The sequence below is a fragment of the Macaca mulatta genome, chromosome 10 (assembly GCF_049350105.2).
Source record: "Macaca mulatta isolate MMU2019108-1 chromosome 10, T2T-MMU8v2.0, whole genome shotgun sequence".
NCBI lineage: Eukaryota > Metazoa > Chordata > Mammalia > Primates > Cercopithecidae > Macaca > Macaca mulatta.
The window spans coordinates 65,827,896-65,844,452 of NC_133415.1; the positions used below are offsets into that span (position 1 = coordinate 65,827,896).

Here is a 16,557-nt window from a genome sequence, read left to right on the forward strand (position 1 = left end):
AATGGCAAAGTGTGGGGGGAAGAAAGCATCCCAATGTCAAGTAAGTGTGAAAAAATGTTAAATGAGTTTCTTTAAACTTCTAGTTCTCAACAAAATGGAGAGCTAGGTGGGCTGCTTGGTCCCCTTCCAAGCCCATCTGAGAGACGCTCCAGACATGAGAGGGAAGGCAAAACACAAGGCTGGGAGAAAGCCAGGGGAGGTGACGGGTGGCTGGGTACAAGTGAGGCAGCAGAGTAGAGAGGGCAGAAAAAGGCTCTGCCCCACAGATGGGTCAGGGGCTGCTTGGTTAAGCCATGTCCTCCCCCGAGCACTTCTCTGAGAGAGGTAGATCACTGCCAATCAACTTTGCCAGCCACATATCGGCTGGAAGGTAACACCAGAGCGGCACTAGAGCCTTCCTGGGTGGAGGGTGGCCACCACTCTGGGCAGCCCCTGAGCATCCCACAGTCCTAGGAAGCAACACCAAGGGGAGATCAAAAGCAGCACCTGGGCGAGAGGTCCTGGGAGGTTCCCTGAGAGAAGACGGTGGCTGATTGTGGGAGAAAGAGAGGATGAGAAGTGGTTTTGCCCAGAACCTCCCATTTTACTAAACTTGCCGACAGGGTCAAAAGCTAGGAACCAGGCTTTTGCTCTCTCCCCCAGGTGTAAACTGCCAGCAAAGGTGCTGAAAACACTAAGGGGGTATGAGGTCACAGAGGAAAAAAAAATCAAGACTTGTAAATAAAAAGTGCAAGAAAATCGCCAGGTGCGGTGGCTCATGCCTATAATCCCAACACTCTGGGAGGCTGAGGTGGGTGGATCACCTGAGGTCAGGAGTTCGAGATGATGAAACCCCATCTCTAATAAAAATACAAAAATTAGCTGGGTGTGGTGGCGGGCGCCTGTAATCCCAGCTACTTGGGTGGCTGAGGCAGAACTGCTTGAACCCAGGAGGCAGAGGTTGCAGTAAGCCGAGACCACATCACTGTACTTCAGCCTGGGTAACAACAGTGAAAATCCACCTCAAAAAAAAAAAAAGGTGCAAGAAAACAAAAGGATAACAAACTAAACAAGCTATTACAGGAAAAGGCACACTTAATTTACCAAACAGACAAGAATTTTAAAGTATAACAGTCATCAAAGAAATGCAAATCACAACTGTAATGAGATACTACACTTCATACTCACTAGGATGGCTACAATAAAAAAGACAGACAACAACAACATGGCAAGGATGTGTGGCGAAATCAGAATCTTCATACCCTGCTTGGTGGGAATGTAAAATGGCACAGCCACTTCGGAAGACAGTCTAGCAATTCTTCAAAAAGTTAAACATAGAGTCACATTTGACCCAGCAATTCCACTCCTAGATCTACACCCAGAGAAATAAAAACGTGTGTCCACACAAAAACTTGTATACATATGTTTAAAGCAGTATTTAAGTTCATAGTCAAAAGGTAGAAACAACCCAAAAGTCCATCAACTGATGAATGGATAAACTAAATGTCTATCCATACAATGGAATATTAAGTCATATTTAGGAATACTAATATATGTTACAATATGGGTGAATCTTGAAAACATTATGCTAAGTGAAAGAAAGTGTTCACCAAAGGCCACATATTATATGACTCCATTTACGTGAAATGTCCAGAGTACGTAAATCTACAGAGGCAGAAGTCAATTCATGGGCAGTAGGAATAGGGAGTTTTGGGTAGTAACAGCTAAAGGGTTCAGGGCTTCTTTCTGGGTTAACGAAATGTTCTAAAATTGATTATGGCTCAACTCTGTGAATATATTAGGAACCTGTGAATTGTACACTTTAAATAGGTGAATTGTAAGGTATATGAACTGTATCTTAATAAAGCTGTTACGGAAGAAAAAGCATAAGAAATAGCCTCCAAGGTAATGGAGGAGCCTGGAAGCTGGAATGAGTAGTTATGAAGCATCTCTTATTCATTACCAGATATTAAACACATGATCACTGAAATAAAGCACTCAACAAATGATGTCAGGGACTGGTTAAGGATTTCATTAAAGAAGCAAAAGAAAAAAAGAAAAAAAAAAAGAAGTAATGGTGTTAACATCCATACTCAGAGTCCAGAAGAGGAAAAGATAAAGGAGGAACATATTTAAAGAAGCAATAATGGGGAATTTCCTAGATCACAGCAGCATATCCAAGGACTTCTGGTTTCCAGTCTGGCAGGTAAGAAGCTTAGAAGTCATTCCTCCAGTCTAACAAGTAAACCATTGAACAAACTGAAAAATCAAGAACTCTTGTAGATCTGTAAAAGACATGAGATAACAAGGCAAACCACTGCCCTCAAATTTGAAGAGTAAGAGAATCACAGCACACGGGAGCAGAGCCTCTGCAGGAACCAGCATCAGGCGGAAAAGCCCTGAAGAACTGAAGAACTGCTGAAGGCTCAATGCGGACAAATGGATAAAAACTCCACTCTACAAGGTTTACCTCCAGAAGTTGGACCAGGTTCTCATAGTGAATTTCAAAGAAAACTCCCCTCTTGATTCCAGCTGGAGGAGGGGAAAAGGAACCATCTTAAAATAAAACAAGCATTGTGTTCTTAGTAAACACCTGCCCTCAGGAGAAGTTATTTTTTATCAGAGCCTAACCTATTGGGATTTAATCAGAGCCTAACTCACCCGGGGGAAGAGAAATACCTTACTTCATACCCTCTAGCCATCCTGTCCCAGCTGACTGGGGAGGAAACTGAGAAGCACTTTTGGTTCCCAGCCCAGAGCACAGGCTCAAAAAAGACTGAGAACTACTCACAGAGCTATAGAGGGCTTTCCCTGCCCACACCTCCCACATTTCCAACGGCCTACTTATCACAGCTCCTCTTACCCAGAACATCATCTTCCGCTTTCAACAAAAAATTACAAGGTATACTACAGGTAAAAAAACACAGCTTGAAGAAACAGAACAAACATCAGAACCAGACTGAGATATGACAAAGACGTTACAACTACTGGACTGGGAATTTAAAATACAGGCATACCTCAGAGACATTGCAGGATCCATGCCAGATCACTGCAATAAAGTGAATGTCATAATAAAGCAAGCTACACAAATTTTTGGTGTCCCAGTGCATATAAAAATTATGTTTAAGGCCAGGTGTGGTGGCTCATGCCTGTAATCCCAGCACATTGGGAGGCTGAAGTGGGAGGACTGCATGAGTCCAGGAAGTCAACTGACAGTTACAGTGAGCCATGATTGTGCCACTACACTCCAGCCTAGGTGACAGCGTGAGACTCTATCTCAAAACAAAAAAAAAAAGTTGACACTATATTGCTGTGCGCAACAACAGCATTATGTCTAAAAAAAAAAGTATGACTTAATTTTAAATATTTTATTGCCAAAAAATGCCAATGATCATCTGAGCCTTCAGTGAGTCCATCATTTTACTGGTAGAGGCTCTTGCCTCAATATTGATGGTTGCCAACTGATCAGTGTGGTGGTGGCTGCTGAAGGTTGGGATGGCTGGGGTAATTTCTTAAAATAAGACAATGAAGTATGCCACATTAACCTGCTCTTCCTTTCATAAAATATATATATATACACACACACGTATATATATATATATATATATATATTTTTTTTTTTTTTGAGACAGAGTCTTGCCCTGTCGCCTAGGCTGGAGTGCAGGGGTGTGGTCTCAGCTTACTGAAATCTCCACCTCCCAGGTTCCAGCAATTCTCCTGCCTCAGCCTCCCAAGTAGCTGGGACTACAGGTGTATACCACCACGCCTGGCTAATTTTTGCATTTTTAGTAGAGACAGGGTTTCACCATGTTGGCCAGGCTGGTCTCAAACTCCTGACCTCAGGTGATCTGCCTGCCTCGGCCTCCCAAAGTGCTGGGATTACAGGCATGAGCCACTGCACCCGGCCATGTGATGCTGCTTGATAGCATTTCACCCACAACGTAACTTCTTTCAAAATTTGAGTCAAACTGTGCCACTAACTTATCAACTAAGTTTATGCAACATTCTAAATCTTTTGTTGTGAAATTTCAACAATGTTCATAGCATCTTTCCCAGGAGTAGATAGCATCTCAAAAAACCACTTTCTTTGCTCATTCATAAGAAGCAACCCTTATCCATTCAAGTTTTATCACGACATTTATCGGTCACATCTTCAGGCTCTACTTCTAATTCTAGTTCTCTTGCTCTTTCCACTACATCCACAGTGAATTCTTCCACTGAAGTCTTGAACCCCTCAAAAGTCATCCATGAGGCTTGGAATCAACCTTTTCCAAACTCCTGTGAATGCTGAAATTTTGACTCCTCCCATGAATCACAAATGTTCTCAATGGCATCTAGAATGGTGAATCCTTTCCAGAAGGTTTCAGTGTCTTTGCCCAGATCCATCAGAGAAATCACTATCTACAATAGCTATAGCCTTACAAAAAGTCTTAAATGATAAGACTTGAAAGTCAAAATTACTCCTTGATCTACAGGTTACAGAATGGATGTTGTTTTAGCAAGCATAAAAATAATACTAATCTTAAACCTCTCCATCAGAACTCTTGGGTGACCAGGTACATTGACAATGAGCAGTAATTGTTTGAAAACAATCTTTTTCTCTGAGTAGTAGCTTTCAATAGTGGGCTTAGAATATTTAGTAAACCATGCTGTAAACAGATACGCTGTCATCCAAGCTTTGTTGCTGTATTTATAGAGCACAGCCAGGGTAGATTCAGGACAATTTATAAGGGCCCTAAGATTTTTGGAAGAGCAAATGATCATTGGCTCCAACTGAAAGTCACCAGTTGCATTAGCCCCTAACAAGACAGTTGGCTTGTCTTTTGAAGCTCTGAAGCTAGGCACTGACTTCTCTCTAACTATGAAAGTCCTAGATGGCATCTTCTTCAAATAGAAGGCTGTTTCATCTACAGTGAATATCTTGCTTAGTGCAGCCACTTCCATCAATGATCTTAGCTAGGTCTTCTAGATAACGTGTTGCTGCTTCTACATTAGCAATTGCTGCTTTATCTTACGCTCTTTTGTGTTAGAGTCAACTTCTTTCCTAAACCTCATGAACCAACCTCTGCTAGCTTCCAACTTTTCTTCTGTAGATTCCTCCCTTCTCTAAGCCTTTACGGAATTAAAGAGTTAAGACCTTACTCTGGATTAGGCTTTAGCTTAAGGGAATATTGTGGCTGGTTTGATCTTCTGTCCAGACCACTCAAACTCTCTCCATATCAGCAATAAGGCTACTTTGATTTTTTATCAGTCGTGCACTCACTGGAGTAGCACCTTTAAGGACCTTCAAGAACTTTTCCTTTGCATTCACACCTTGGCTAATTGTTTCGCACAAGAGGCCTAGTTTTCGGCCTATCTCTGCTTTTGAAATGCTTTCCTCACTAAACTTAATCATTTCTAGTTTTTTATTTAAAGTGAGAGAAGTATAACTCTTCCTTTTACTTGAACACTTAGAGGCCATTGTAGGGTTAACTGACCTAATTCCAATATTTTTGTCTCAGGGAATAGGGAGCCTCAAGGAGAGGGGGAAACATGGGGAACAGCTGGTTAGTGGAACAGTCAGAAAACACACATTAACCAATTAAGTTCATTGTCTCATATGGGTGTGGTTCATGGTGCTCCAAAACAATTACAATAAGTAACATCAAAGATCACTGATCACAGATCACCATAAAAGACATAATAATAATGAAAAAAGTTGGAAATAATGCAAAAACTACCAAAACATGAGACACAGAGACACAAAGTAAGCACACACTACTAGAAAAATGGTGCCAACAGACTTGCTCGACATAAGATTGTCACAAACCTCCCATTTGTACAAAATGCAGTATCTGTGAAGTACAATACAGCAATGTGAATAAAACAAGGTATGCCTATAATATGTTTAATATGTTAAGGGCTTAATGGACAAAGTATACAACATGCAAGAACAGATGGGCAATTAAAACAAAGAGATGAAAACTCTGAAAATGAATCAAAAAGAAATGCTAGAGATAAAAAACACTGTAACCAAAATGAAGGTTGCCTTTGATGATGGGCTCATTTGTAGACTGACACAGGTGAGTACAGAATCTCTGAACTTGAGGATTTGTCAGTAAAAACTTCCAAAACTGAAAAGCAAAGACAGACAAGATAAAAAAAAAAGAACAAAACAGACTATCCGAGAACTGTGGAAAATTACGAAAGGTGTAATAAACACACAATGGGAATACTAGAAGACAGAAAGGAATAGAAGAAATATTTGAAGCAATAATGACTGAGAATATCCCCAATTTAATGTCAGACACCAAACCACACATTCAGGAAGCTCAGCAAACACCAAGCAGGATAAATGCCAAGAAGCATATAAAATACCTCTGACCAAAAAAACAGAGTTGTCAAGTAAGACAAATAAGAACAAACACAATTTCTGTGTTTTGGATGTGCTGGAAAATAAAAAAATAGAAAAAAGAGTATAAAGCTTTAAAAAGAGAAAATAAAAGACACTTAACATGCACTAATTAAAGATCAAAAACAAAGAGAAAAATTTTAAAGTTTTAGGAGATGGGAGAATAAAACAAGGAGTCCACTTAATTGATAAGAAACAAAAAAAAATTTTTTTTTGAGAGAGAGTCTCGCCCAATCACCCAGGCTGGAGTACAGTGGCATGATCTCGGCTCACTGCAACCTTTGTCTCCCTGGTTCAAATGATTCTCAAGCCTCAGCCTCCCAAGCAGCTGCGATGATACACATGCACCACCAGGCCTGGCTAGTTTTTTTATTTTTAGTAGAGACAGGGTTTCACCATGTTGTCCAGGCTGGTTTCAAATTCCTGGCCTCAAGTGATCTGCCTGCCTCGGCCTCCCAAAGTGCTGGGATTACAGGCATGAGCCACTGCGCCCAGTCAAAAATGTCTATTTCTTATCAATACCAGGGTTCTTAGGAGTGACACTGTATGTAAGATGATAATGAAGTCATAATTTCAAAATATCAATGGAAAAAACAAAGTAACAATTTTATATGACTGCTATCATTTAAATTAAAAAGTGAAATTAAGATATTCTTAGTCACGTAAGTTTTCAAAATTAACCTCAAAAAGCCCATATTTTTAAAGAACTGTTACAGAAAACAGTCCAGCAAGAAATTAATCTAGAAAGAAACAATGGGATGAGTGAATAATTTAGTAAAGATTTATGTCATTTAAGTAAGCAACACAAAAGAAAAAAGAGATGAATGCATGAAAATGTACTTTTTTGTTTAGGGGGACAACCACATGATATTAAAAAAAAGAATAAGGAAAAATAAATGTATCTTAAGTTAGGACCTGTAAAAAGAATAAAAATAGAATGTATAACTTTCTTTATGGTACAGAATCAACATCACATAGACTATTTTCTCTGATCATAATACAACATTACAAATCAAATCAATTACCAAAACATAGCTTAAAATTCTCATGTATCTGAAAACTAAAAAACAGAACTAAATAACCTTTGGGTTAAAGAGGAAATAATGAGAAAAATTACAAAATGCCAAGTACTGATTGGAAATAAAATAACATTATTTCAAAAGTCAAGAATCACAGCTAAAGCAGCACTTATTGAGAAATTCATAGCTACGAATATATTCAAAGAATAAATATAAAACAAGAGTATAGCTTGAATAAATGCATTTATAGCCACCCCCTGTGTAAATACATTAAAATTTATACTAAAATTCCAAGTTAAGACCAGGTTAAAACACAAGCATATAAAGCTTTACTACTTCCCAAAATCCCACTGAAACTACAGAAGCTGACTTAATTACAACAGTAACTGGTAAGCAGATGGACAAATAGTAACTGATTTAACACCAAAATCCTGAAGTGGCTTTGAGTAAGTTAAATGAGAACTAACCCAATCTATACTGCAGAACCTGCTAAAATCTAGGCGGCAGCAGCAGATTCCTCTGGAACTGGGACCAAATGGGACAACAGAATAAATAAGGAGCAGGCAAACGCCATGTGGAAAGCAGTATAATCCCCAGATCCCTCTACTCCCTCTTGCCGGGTGGCCGCCCTCCCCCAGAAGCCAGGAGGTCTGATCTCTAGAGAAGGCCTAACAGGGGCTCCAGATGGAGGGCGGAGGTGTGAGTACCTGACAAGCTGAATGCTAAGGTCCGTCTTCCCCGACTTGGCAACCAGCATCCTGAGCCCAGAAGATTCTTCCCCGGGACTTTGACTAGATTCAAAGGAAAGACCTAAAGGAAGTGCAGTGGTCCTCAACAGAGGTCTCACCTAGACAATGTGGCTGTGTATGGAATTCCCGGTTCAACCTCATTTAGCCAGGGTCTTTTCAGTATGTAGGTCTCAAATTCTACTTCCCATGCAGCTTTTCTCTGGAAGCCATTAAGAACAAGGGAATAAACCTATAACAAGGTAAAGATGGGCCACAGGAAACAGGAGATCAAATACAGAGGATGGCAAAAGAATCTCTAGTGAGGGGAAATCCCAGCACCCCTGCTGAGTTTCACAACAAAGGGTGAACAAGTATGACCCATGGGCAGACATACTGTAGAATGTAGAAAGTTTCCTCTTCAAAGTTTTCCTTCTTGTTCAAGAATAAATCCTAAGTGTTAGAAATAATAGTTTCTTTTAAAGACTAGCTTTCTTCAAGCCTCCTTGCCTTGTGCTAATAACTCTTTGTTAAGACCTATCCTATTTAACCACCGGACATGCTCACCAGCACGTTCCACAGTCCATGTCCCTTCCTTATTTGGAAATGTTATTGCTTCCTTAAACCTTCTGTAAGCAACTTCTTTGTTCTTCTCTGCACTTACCTATTTAGGAAAGTTTTAGGCTATTAGCAAATCAGGTATCAGTTTAAGATTGTGAGGTCCCGCTCCAGCCAATGGATGCAGGACACAGCAGTAAGGACGACCCAAATGCGTTAAGGGATAAATATGTCTGCTTTTCCTTTGTTCAAGTGTGCTCTTGCTTTTGTTCTATCTGCGATTGAGCACCCTTTCTACAGAAAGTAAAGATGGCTTTGCTGAGAGATCTTTTGTCTCTGTGCTGACTTTTCTTCGCAGCACCGATTATCTATTTCTAATAATTTTAGTATTTCTAATACATACTGAGGCTATCATACTTAAGTCCTTGCTGCCACTGACCATCTTTTAACCCTACAGCATCGTGGCCCAGAAATCTTATCTATGCTCAGCTTGTCTTCACCACGTACGGGTGAGCCTCCTGTACACCATCATGCCCACTCCAAGGACAAGCTGATGACGCTCACTCCACAAATAACTGCTTTGACCTTCTGCAAGCTGGAAGAAAGCTGTCAGCTCAGGCAGGAAATACACAGGATCCCACTTCCTCTGCCCAGATTTCTGCCGTATCTCTGGTATACATCACAGCAAAGTGCATACACTATGCATCATGTTTCCCAGGACTTCCTAGTGACCTTGGCCAGTGACTTCCCCAGAAGGCGTTCATGGAAGCTGAAACCAGAACATCTCTGTAAGTATTAGTTTCCTGGGGCTATAGGAACAAAGCACCACAAACTGTGTGGCTTAAAACAACAGGAATTTATTGTCTCACAGTTCCAGAGGCCAAATGTCAGAAGTCACAGTGTGGGCAGGGCTATGCTCTCCTGGCTATGCACTAGGGGAGAATTTGTTCCATGCCTTTCTCTTAGCTCCTGGTGCTGCCAGCAATCCTTGGTGGTCTTGGCTAATTATATCTGCAAAGGGCCTATTTCCAGATAAGGTTGCATTCATAGGTACCCCAGGGGTGGGACTTCAACATATCCTTTAGGAAGACACAATTCAGTCCACAACAATGACCCAGAATGACTATTTAGCTGATCTTCTCCAGGAAACTTCATCGAATAGTGGCAATTTCCTTACACAGCTAGATTTGTGCTTGCTACTCAGTATTTTTTTAAACTAAAAGTATATCTTTTAGAGACATACACATTTAAAAAGCAAATGAATAATTAACACTATAAGTCAACGTGGCTTCCTCTCAGGGGAAGAGAAAGTACACAGGAGACTTCTAAGGTGTTTACAACACTCTTTATCCAGAAGATGAATACATGGGCATTTATTTTATTAATATCTAAACTATCCCATATTTCTATGCCACCTTCTATCTGTATGACACATCTTAAACAATTTAAAAAATTAAGTATAGGCACGAAACAGGCCCACAAGAACAAAGAACAGGTGAATATTGGCCAGGCACAGTGGCTCATGCCTGTAATCCCAGCACTTTGGGAGGCTGAGGCGATCACCTGAGCCCAGGAGTTCGAGACCAGTCTGGGCAAGATGGTAAGACCCTGTCTCTACTAAAAATAAAAATAAAAATAAAATTAGCTGAGTGTGGGAATGTGTGCCTATAATACCAGCTACTTGGGAAGCTGAGGTGGAAGAACTGCTTGAGCCTGGAGTTCGGGGCTGCAATGAGCTGTGGTTGTGCTGCTACATTACAATCTGGGTGACAGAGGGAGACCATGTCTCAAAAAAAAAAAAAAAAAGAACAAGTGAATAGATGACTAACAAAAGCATATGAACAAGCAGCAAATGACTTAACAACCAAAGGAAGTCAATGCCTAAGCCAGTGGTGAAGCTAAGCAGGGTGATTTACAAAACACAGCCTCAAGGAAGTGCAGTCATCCAAGGCACCAGGCTTAGAGCCTGGGGGTATGACTATGATTAAGAGGTTCTTTAGGAGGTTAAAGCCTCCAATTATACCCCTATAGTAATTATACTGCCCACATCTAGGAAATGATCTTTCTCTCCACAGGCAGAAGACTGGAGAGGCTCAAGAGGGAGATCCTGGACACAGGAAGCCAAGGGTGGGAGCACTGTACCGAATACAGGGAGAGTCAGTTTGATGGGCTCCTGGGCTCTCCCCACTTGGCCAGTTAATACTGTGCTTCCCAGGAAAGATGGGAATTAGGAGAAAAAAGAAGAGAGGATCTATCTGGAGTAGGAATCTTGGTAGACTACAGCCCACAGGCTAAATCCAGCCCACTGCCCATTTTAGTAAAGTTTTACTGGAACACAGCCACAGTCATTCACTATAGCTCTCCAATCACAACAGCAGAGTTGAGGAGTTGCGAATGAGATTTTGTGGCCGGCAAAGCCTAAAGTAATTACTATCTGGCAGAAATACTTATTTCTTCACAGACAAAGTTTGCCAACTTTTTATCTACAGGGTCCAATATCCAAATAATGGGGAGTTCTAAAATGAGAGAACAGAAAAAATAGAAGATAGGAAATCAAGACTTTTCCATACTCAGGAAAGAAAGTTTCAAATTGAAAGGGCCCACACACCACATGTCCAGCATAAGCCCTACATAGGCCCTACATATGGCACATCACTGAATAATACCAGAACACCAGCAATGAAGAGCAGATCCCACTAGCTTCCAGAGAATAAGAGAGAAAAACGTGCAAACTCCAAACAGGCAATTCACAGACAAAGAAACAACCAGGAAATTTAGCCTCACCTGTAACCAAAGAAATGTAAATAAAAAACAAGATTTCACTTTACAGCCAGCCAATTAGCAAAACGTAAAGGCTGGTTGGTGTTGAGTGCTAGCAAAGATATAGGGAAATAAGGCCTCTTGTTCCTCCCAGTGCGAGAGTATATGCAGGTAGTTCTAAGTGGAATTAATTGTTCCCAGAAGCATCCACAAAACTTGGGTTCCACTGACCATCCTTTGAGCAACACTGCTACCACACTGATCCCTTAGCTGCTATTTCTTCATGTTGTCCTACACAGATGTCTACACACCTTCAGATCCTGTGCAGCACAGCGTCTGAGACACCGTCACGGTCTCAACAAATTTGTCAAAGCTATGACACAAGTCATGTATAGCTATCCTCAGAGAGAGAGACAGACAGATGAACCAAACTTATAGGTTATGTTTGAATGCCCAAAGGAAAAGAAAAACTCAAATGTATTCAAGTGTACTTATAATGAACAATTCTGAAATATAAAGCCCAGCGACTTTTGTATTTTTTTCCCTCGCACTTTACTTTTCTCTTCCCAAATTACTCAGGATTTAAAAGGTCACAGCATAACCGTGTCCAATGCCTGGTGCTCCCTGCCCCACCTCCACTCCTGCCCCCACCAGCTTTACAGCAAGTGCTTGCATTCACCTGGTATCGGTCAAGGATTCTGAAGTCCTGACAGGTAGTTCTGTACGTGGCTTGTCCAGCTGGAAGTCTGGAAACTCCTCCTTCTTTGGCTCCATAAATCCCATCAACCAACAGAAGAGCAGCATTAACAACTTGATCCAAGTCAAAAAGTGGTAATCCCCTATCTCTTTTTGCTTGTCTGACAATCAGTTTGCGCTTCAGTCTCCGAGCTTCCGGAGTCATGGCAACAGCACCGGGACAAGCTTCCAGCCTCTTGAGCAGGAGCTTTTCCTCGTAGATGCTCACGGGAGTATACTTGGGCTCTTTCGGCTTTGTGTCCTTCTCCAGCTGAGGCTTCCTCTTTTCTCTAGCCCTTGTTTGCAAAGACATGTTTGAATCTGTGTCTTCACTGTCAATATCCATCCTGTCAGGTTTTTCCTCCTCACTCTCTACCTCCTGCTTTATCTGTTCAGGGCCTCTGACCTTCTTTCTGCCCCCAACCACTGGCCCAGAAGCTACTGACCCAGCAGGGGGTGGGACATACTCCATCCCTGGGTCTATGACTCCATCGCCTTCCATCTCATCATCATCTGTGCAGAGTACAAAACAGTGTCATCAAGGCACGGGAAGGAAGAAATGCAGAGCACACAGCCCACAGGGTGAAAACTTGTATATTTATACCACGGCCCATACCCAAAATAAAAGACCAAAGCAACCAAAGTCTTACCATGAAACAAGGCTTGTGGGGGCATCACATCTGGAATCAGATCTGCTTCTGAAAGCAAGCTAGGCGTGGCAGAATGAGAGGCAGGTGTCCCGGGAGCAGAGAAATCCAGAGAAGGAGAAGGAGATGGGCTTGTCAGTGGGGTACGGTCAGAGGAGCTCAAGGAGGAAAAGTCAATCACTTCGCCTTTTTCCAGAATCACATCTGGCCTGCGGCCTCGGCTTATGAATTTTACAGGGGTAGAAGACGTGCTCCTGTCAAGAAAGCCAGCGGCCTCCTTCTGGGCTCTTCTAATGTCTTTTGCTTCCTGAGTTCGAGACCTTTTCTCTTTTAATTCCATGGCAGATTCCACAGGATTCCGACTTGCTCGTTTTCTAAGTCCCTCAACAGTAATGATGGGATCTAAAGTTGGTTTTGAGGCTGCTAGGAAAGAATAAATACAGGCTGAGTATCCCTCATCTGAAATGCTTGGGCACAAGTATGTTTTGGATTTCAGATGTTTTCAGATTTTTGAATATTTGCATTATACTTAGGCCTGAGTATCCCAAACCCAGAAATCCAAAATCTGAAATGCTCCAAATGAGCATTTCCTTTTAACATTATGTCGGTGCTCAAAAAGTTTCAGATTTTGGAGTGTTTTTGATTTTGGATTTTCAGATTTGGATTGCTCAACCCATATCTAAATTTTAAAATAACTACTCAACTTTAGTTTCCTTTGCTAATTTATCATTATGCATAGTATCATGTTCAAGAAAGAGAAATGTTCAATGAATGCCCTAACTAAAAAAGACTTAGATATCTCTTGAGAAAAAAGAAGTTATACTGCAAATTTAAACAAATAAATACTGTCTTTCACCTACTGGAACTGGTAAACATTAAAAGTTTAGCCAGGCGTGGTGGTGCACGCCTCTTAATCCCAGCACTTTGGGAGGCTGAGGTGGACAGATCTTGAGCCCAGGAGGTGGTGGCTGCAGTGAGCCAAAAAAAAAGTTTGATAAAGCTCAGTAAATGTATGGGGAAATGGGCATTTTTATGGGCATTTCAATGGGCACTTTTTTTTGGGGGGACAGGGTCTTGCTCTGTTGCCCAGGCTGGAATGTAGTGGTGTGATCTCGGCTCACTGCAACCTCTGCCTCCCGGGTTCAAGCAATTCTCCTGCCTCAGCCTCCTGAGAAGCTGGGATTACAGGCATGCACCACCACACCCGGCTCATTTTTGTATTTCTGTACAGATGGGCTTTCATCATGTTGGCCAGGCTGGTCTTGAACTCCTGACCTCAGATGATCCACCCACCTCGGCCTCCCAAAGTACTGGGATTACAGGCATGAGCCACCACGCCCGGCCTTATTACAGTTTCTTGGAGGATAATTTGGCAATCCTGATTAAAATTTTGAATGAATATGCCCTTTGATGTAGGAACTCTGTTTCCAGGAATTTATCACATTTTCACATGTACACAAATTTGTAGAATTGTAGCACTGTTTAAAGTAACAAAAGGTCAGGCGTGATGGCTCACGCCTGTAATCCCAACATTTTTGGAGGCAGAGGCCAGAGGATCACTTGAGCCCGACAGTTCAAGACCAGCCCAGGAAACATAGTGAGACCCTATCTCTATTATTTTTTTTAAATGTTTTAATTAAAAAATAAATAAATAAAACAACAAAAAGGTAGAAACAACCAAGATGTCCATCAACAGGAGAATGGTTTAACAAATTATCACATAATTATATAATGGATGTAATGAAATAAAATAGGGTAAATCTACATGTACTGTCACGGAAAGATGTCCAAGACATACTGGTAAGTGTGGCAAAAATGGAAAACTCATATAGTATGAGTCCATTTTACTTTTTTTAAAAAGTAAGAAAATGCTTAAATCTGCAGAGATCATTTCTGAAAGTATTCACAAAAGACAACAGTGGTTACTCTGGGAAATGAAATTGCAGGCAATAGGCAGGAGGGGGAACTTTCATACTTTACACCCTTAAGTACTATTTGATTTTCTTCCCAATTATATTAAAGCTCATCAGTCTGGTCCGGTGGCTCACCCTGTAATCCCTGCACTTTGTGAGGTCAAGGCAGGTGGATAGCCTGAGGTCAGGAGTTCGAGACCAACCTGGCCAACATGGCAAAAGACGTCTCTAATAAAAATTTTAAAAAAATTAGCTGGGCATGGTGGCATGTTATTTGGGAAGCTAAGGCACGAAAATCATTTGAACCTAAGAGGGAGAGGTTACAGTGCGCCAAGATTGCACCACTGCACTCCAGCCTGGGTGACAGAGTGAGACTCTATCTCAAATAAATAAATAAACAAACAAGCAAACAAATAAATATAAAAATTTAAAAGCTCATTAAAAACTTTTTAGATCATAAAACCAGATCAATATGTGATAGTAAGAAGTTACTCTTAACATCTTTTTAAATATGAAAATGGCATTATGGTCAGGCTGCAAAAAGGAAAGAATCCTGATCTCTTAGAGATAGTCTAAGATATTTAGAAATGAAATGTTGATTCCTGGGATTTGTTTCTATATAATCCAATAGTAAGAATGGGGAAGGTTGGGGGAAAGTATTGAGGATTTAGATAAAATGAGACTGTCAGGAGTTAATGTCAAAGTGAGGTGGAAGGTACATGGGAATTCATCATGTTATTTATTAAGGGAATTTTAAAACATCTTTTCACCTTTGTGAGAAGTTTAAAAACAAAAACCAGATGGAAAACATTGAACCTTTCAGATACCCTGGGAAATTTATAGAAATGACAGCTTGATTAGGAAATGATAAAATGTTTTTATGTGGCATTTATTTCTAGCACACACACAAGTATCATCACAGAAGTATTAAGCAGAGTAGTTCCAGAGAGGCCTGCAAGCCATGCCCAGTGGAAGCAGGAGTGTCTCCTGGACTCACACCTGCTTGGCTCTGGTCTGACTAGCATCTTTTGTACTGTTCTCACAACAGTACCTTTTATTTTCAAAGTAGAGGCAGACAACTTCTCTCCTTCAGGTTTCATCGTTGGGGGCTTGTTATGAACAAGTTTCCACCATCCCGGCTCTCCAAATTCCTGAGCACCTGAACGGAAGTACATGGGACTTCCCACGCTGAGGCAACCTGCCACGGTGCTCCACCAGGTGGACGTCTTTTTCCTAAAGAGTCCAAGAATTTGAAAATGATTGGCACTTCAATTTGCTCATTATACAGAAAAGACAGTCTGTGTATACTGTGACTCCCGGCCTGCAACATGCAATGGCACCTCCAGCTACTGAAGGAGCAGAGCACGAGAGGCAGGAGAGAGGCTCTGGAGTCCACCTGCTTCAAACCCTGGCACTACCAACTTCTAGCACCCTCGGTTTGTTCATCTGTAAAACCAGGATAATAGAACTTACCTCACAGGGTTGCTAGGAGGATTAAACGAAATAATTCAAACAAAGCATGTAAAATACTTCTCATCACAATCATCACGATTATGGAATTCTACAGGCTAATTTTAATTAAGTTGCTTTTTTATGTGAATTAAGCACAGCTCCCAAGAATAAACCATACAAAAAGTGTAACTCCAAGCCTGGGCATTTTGTGATAGAAGTTAATCACTGGCTCCAGTGAACAGCTGATTTTACCCGAGAAGTCGCACACATTTCTCAATCTGATCCTATCTGCCTTGAAGCACTAGAGTGGTAACAAAACTATGTGGCATGTTCCACAAGCACCTACTGCACGACAAAATAACCAAAATGTACAAAATG

General features: G+C 41.2%; 1 protein-coding gene across 4 annotated transcripts in view; it reads right to left on the reverse strand.

The window, feature by feature from the left end:
* Positions 1-16,557, reverse strand: part of KAT14 (lysine acetyltransferase 14) — a 46,696-nt gene that overhangs the window by 11,996 nt on the left and 18,143 nt on the right. For 2 of the 4 annotated variants that reach the window (XM_077951143.1, XM_077951145.1), the window contains 3 exons: positions 15,779-15,960; positions 12,818-13,234; positions 12,112-12,680 (listed from right to left, as the gene is read on the reverse strand). In XM_077951143.1, the coding sequence (XP_077807269.1) occupies positions 12,112-12,680; positions 12,818-13,234; positions 15,779-15,960 (1,168 nt within the window). Of the gene's footprint in view, positions 1-12,111; positions 12,681-12,817; positions 13,238-15,778; positions 15,961-16,557 lie in introns of all 4 variants that reach the window. The other 2 variants (XM_077951142.1, XM_077951144.1) reach the window with 1 other exon arrangement.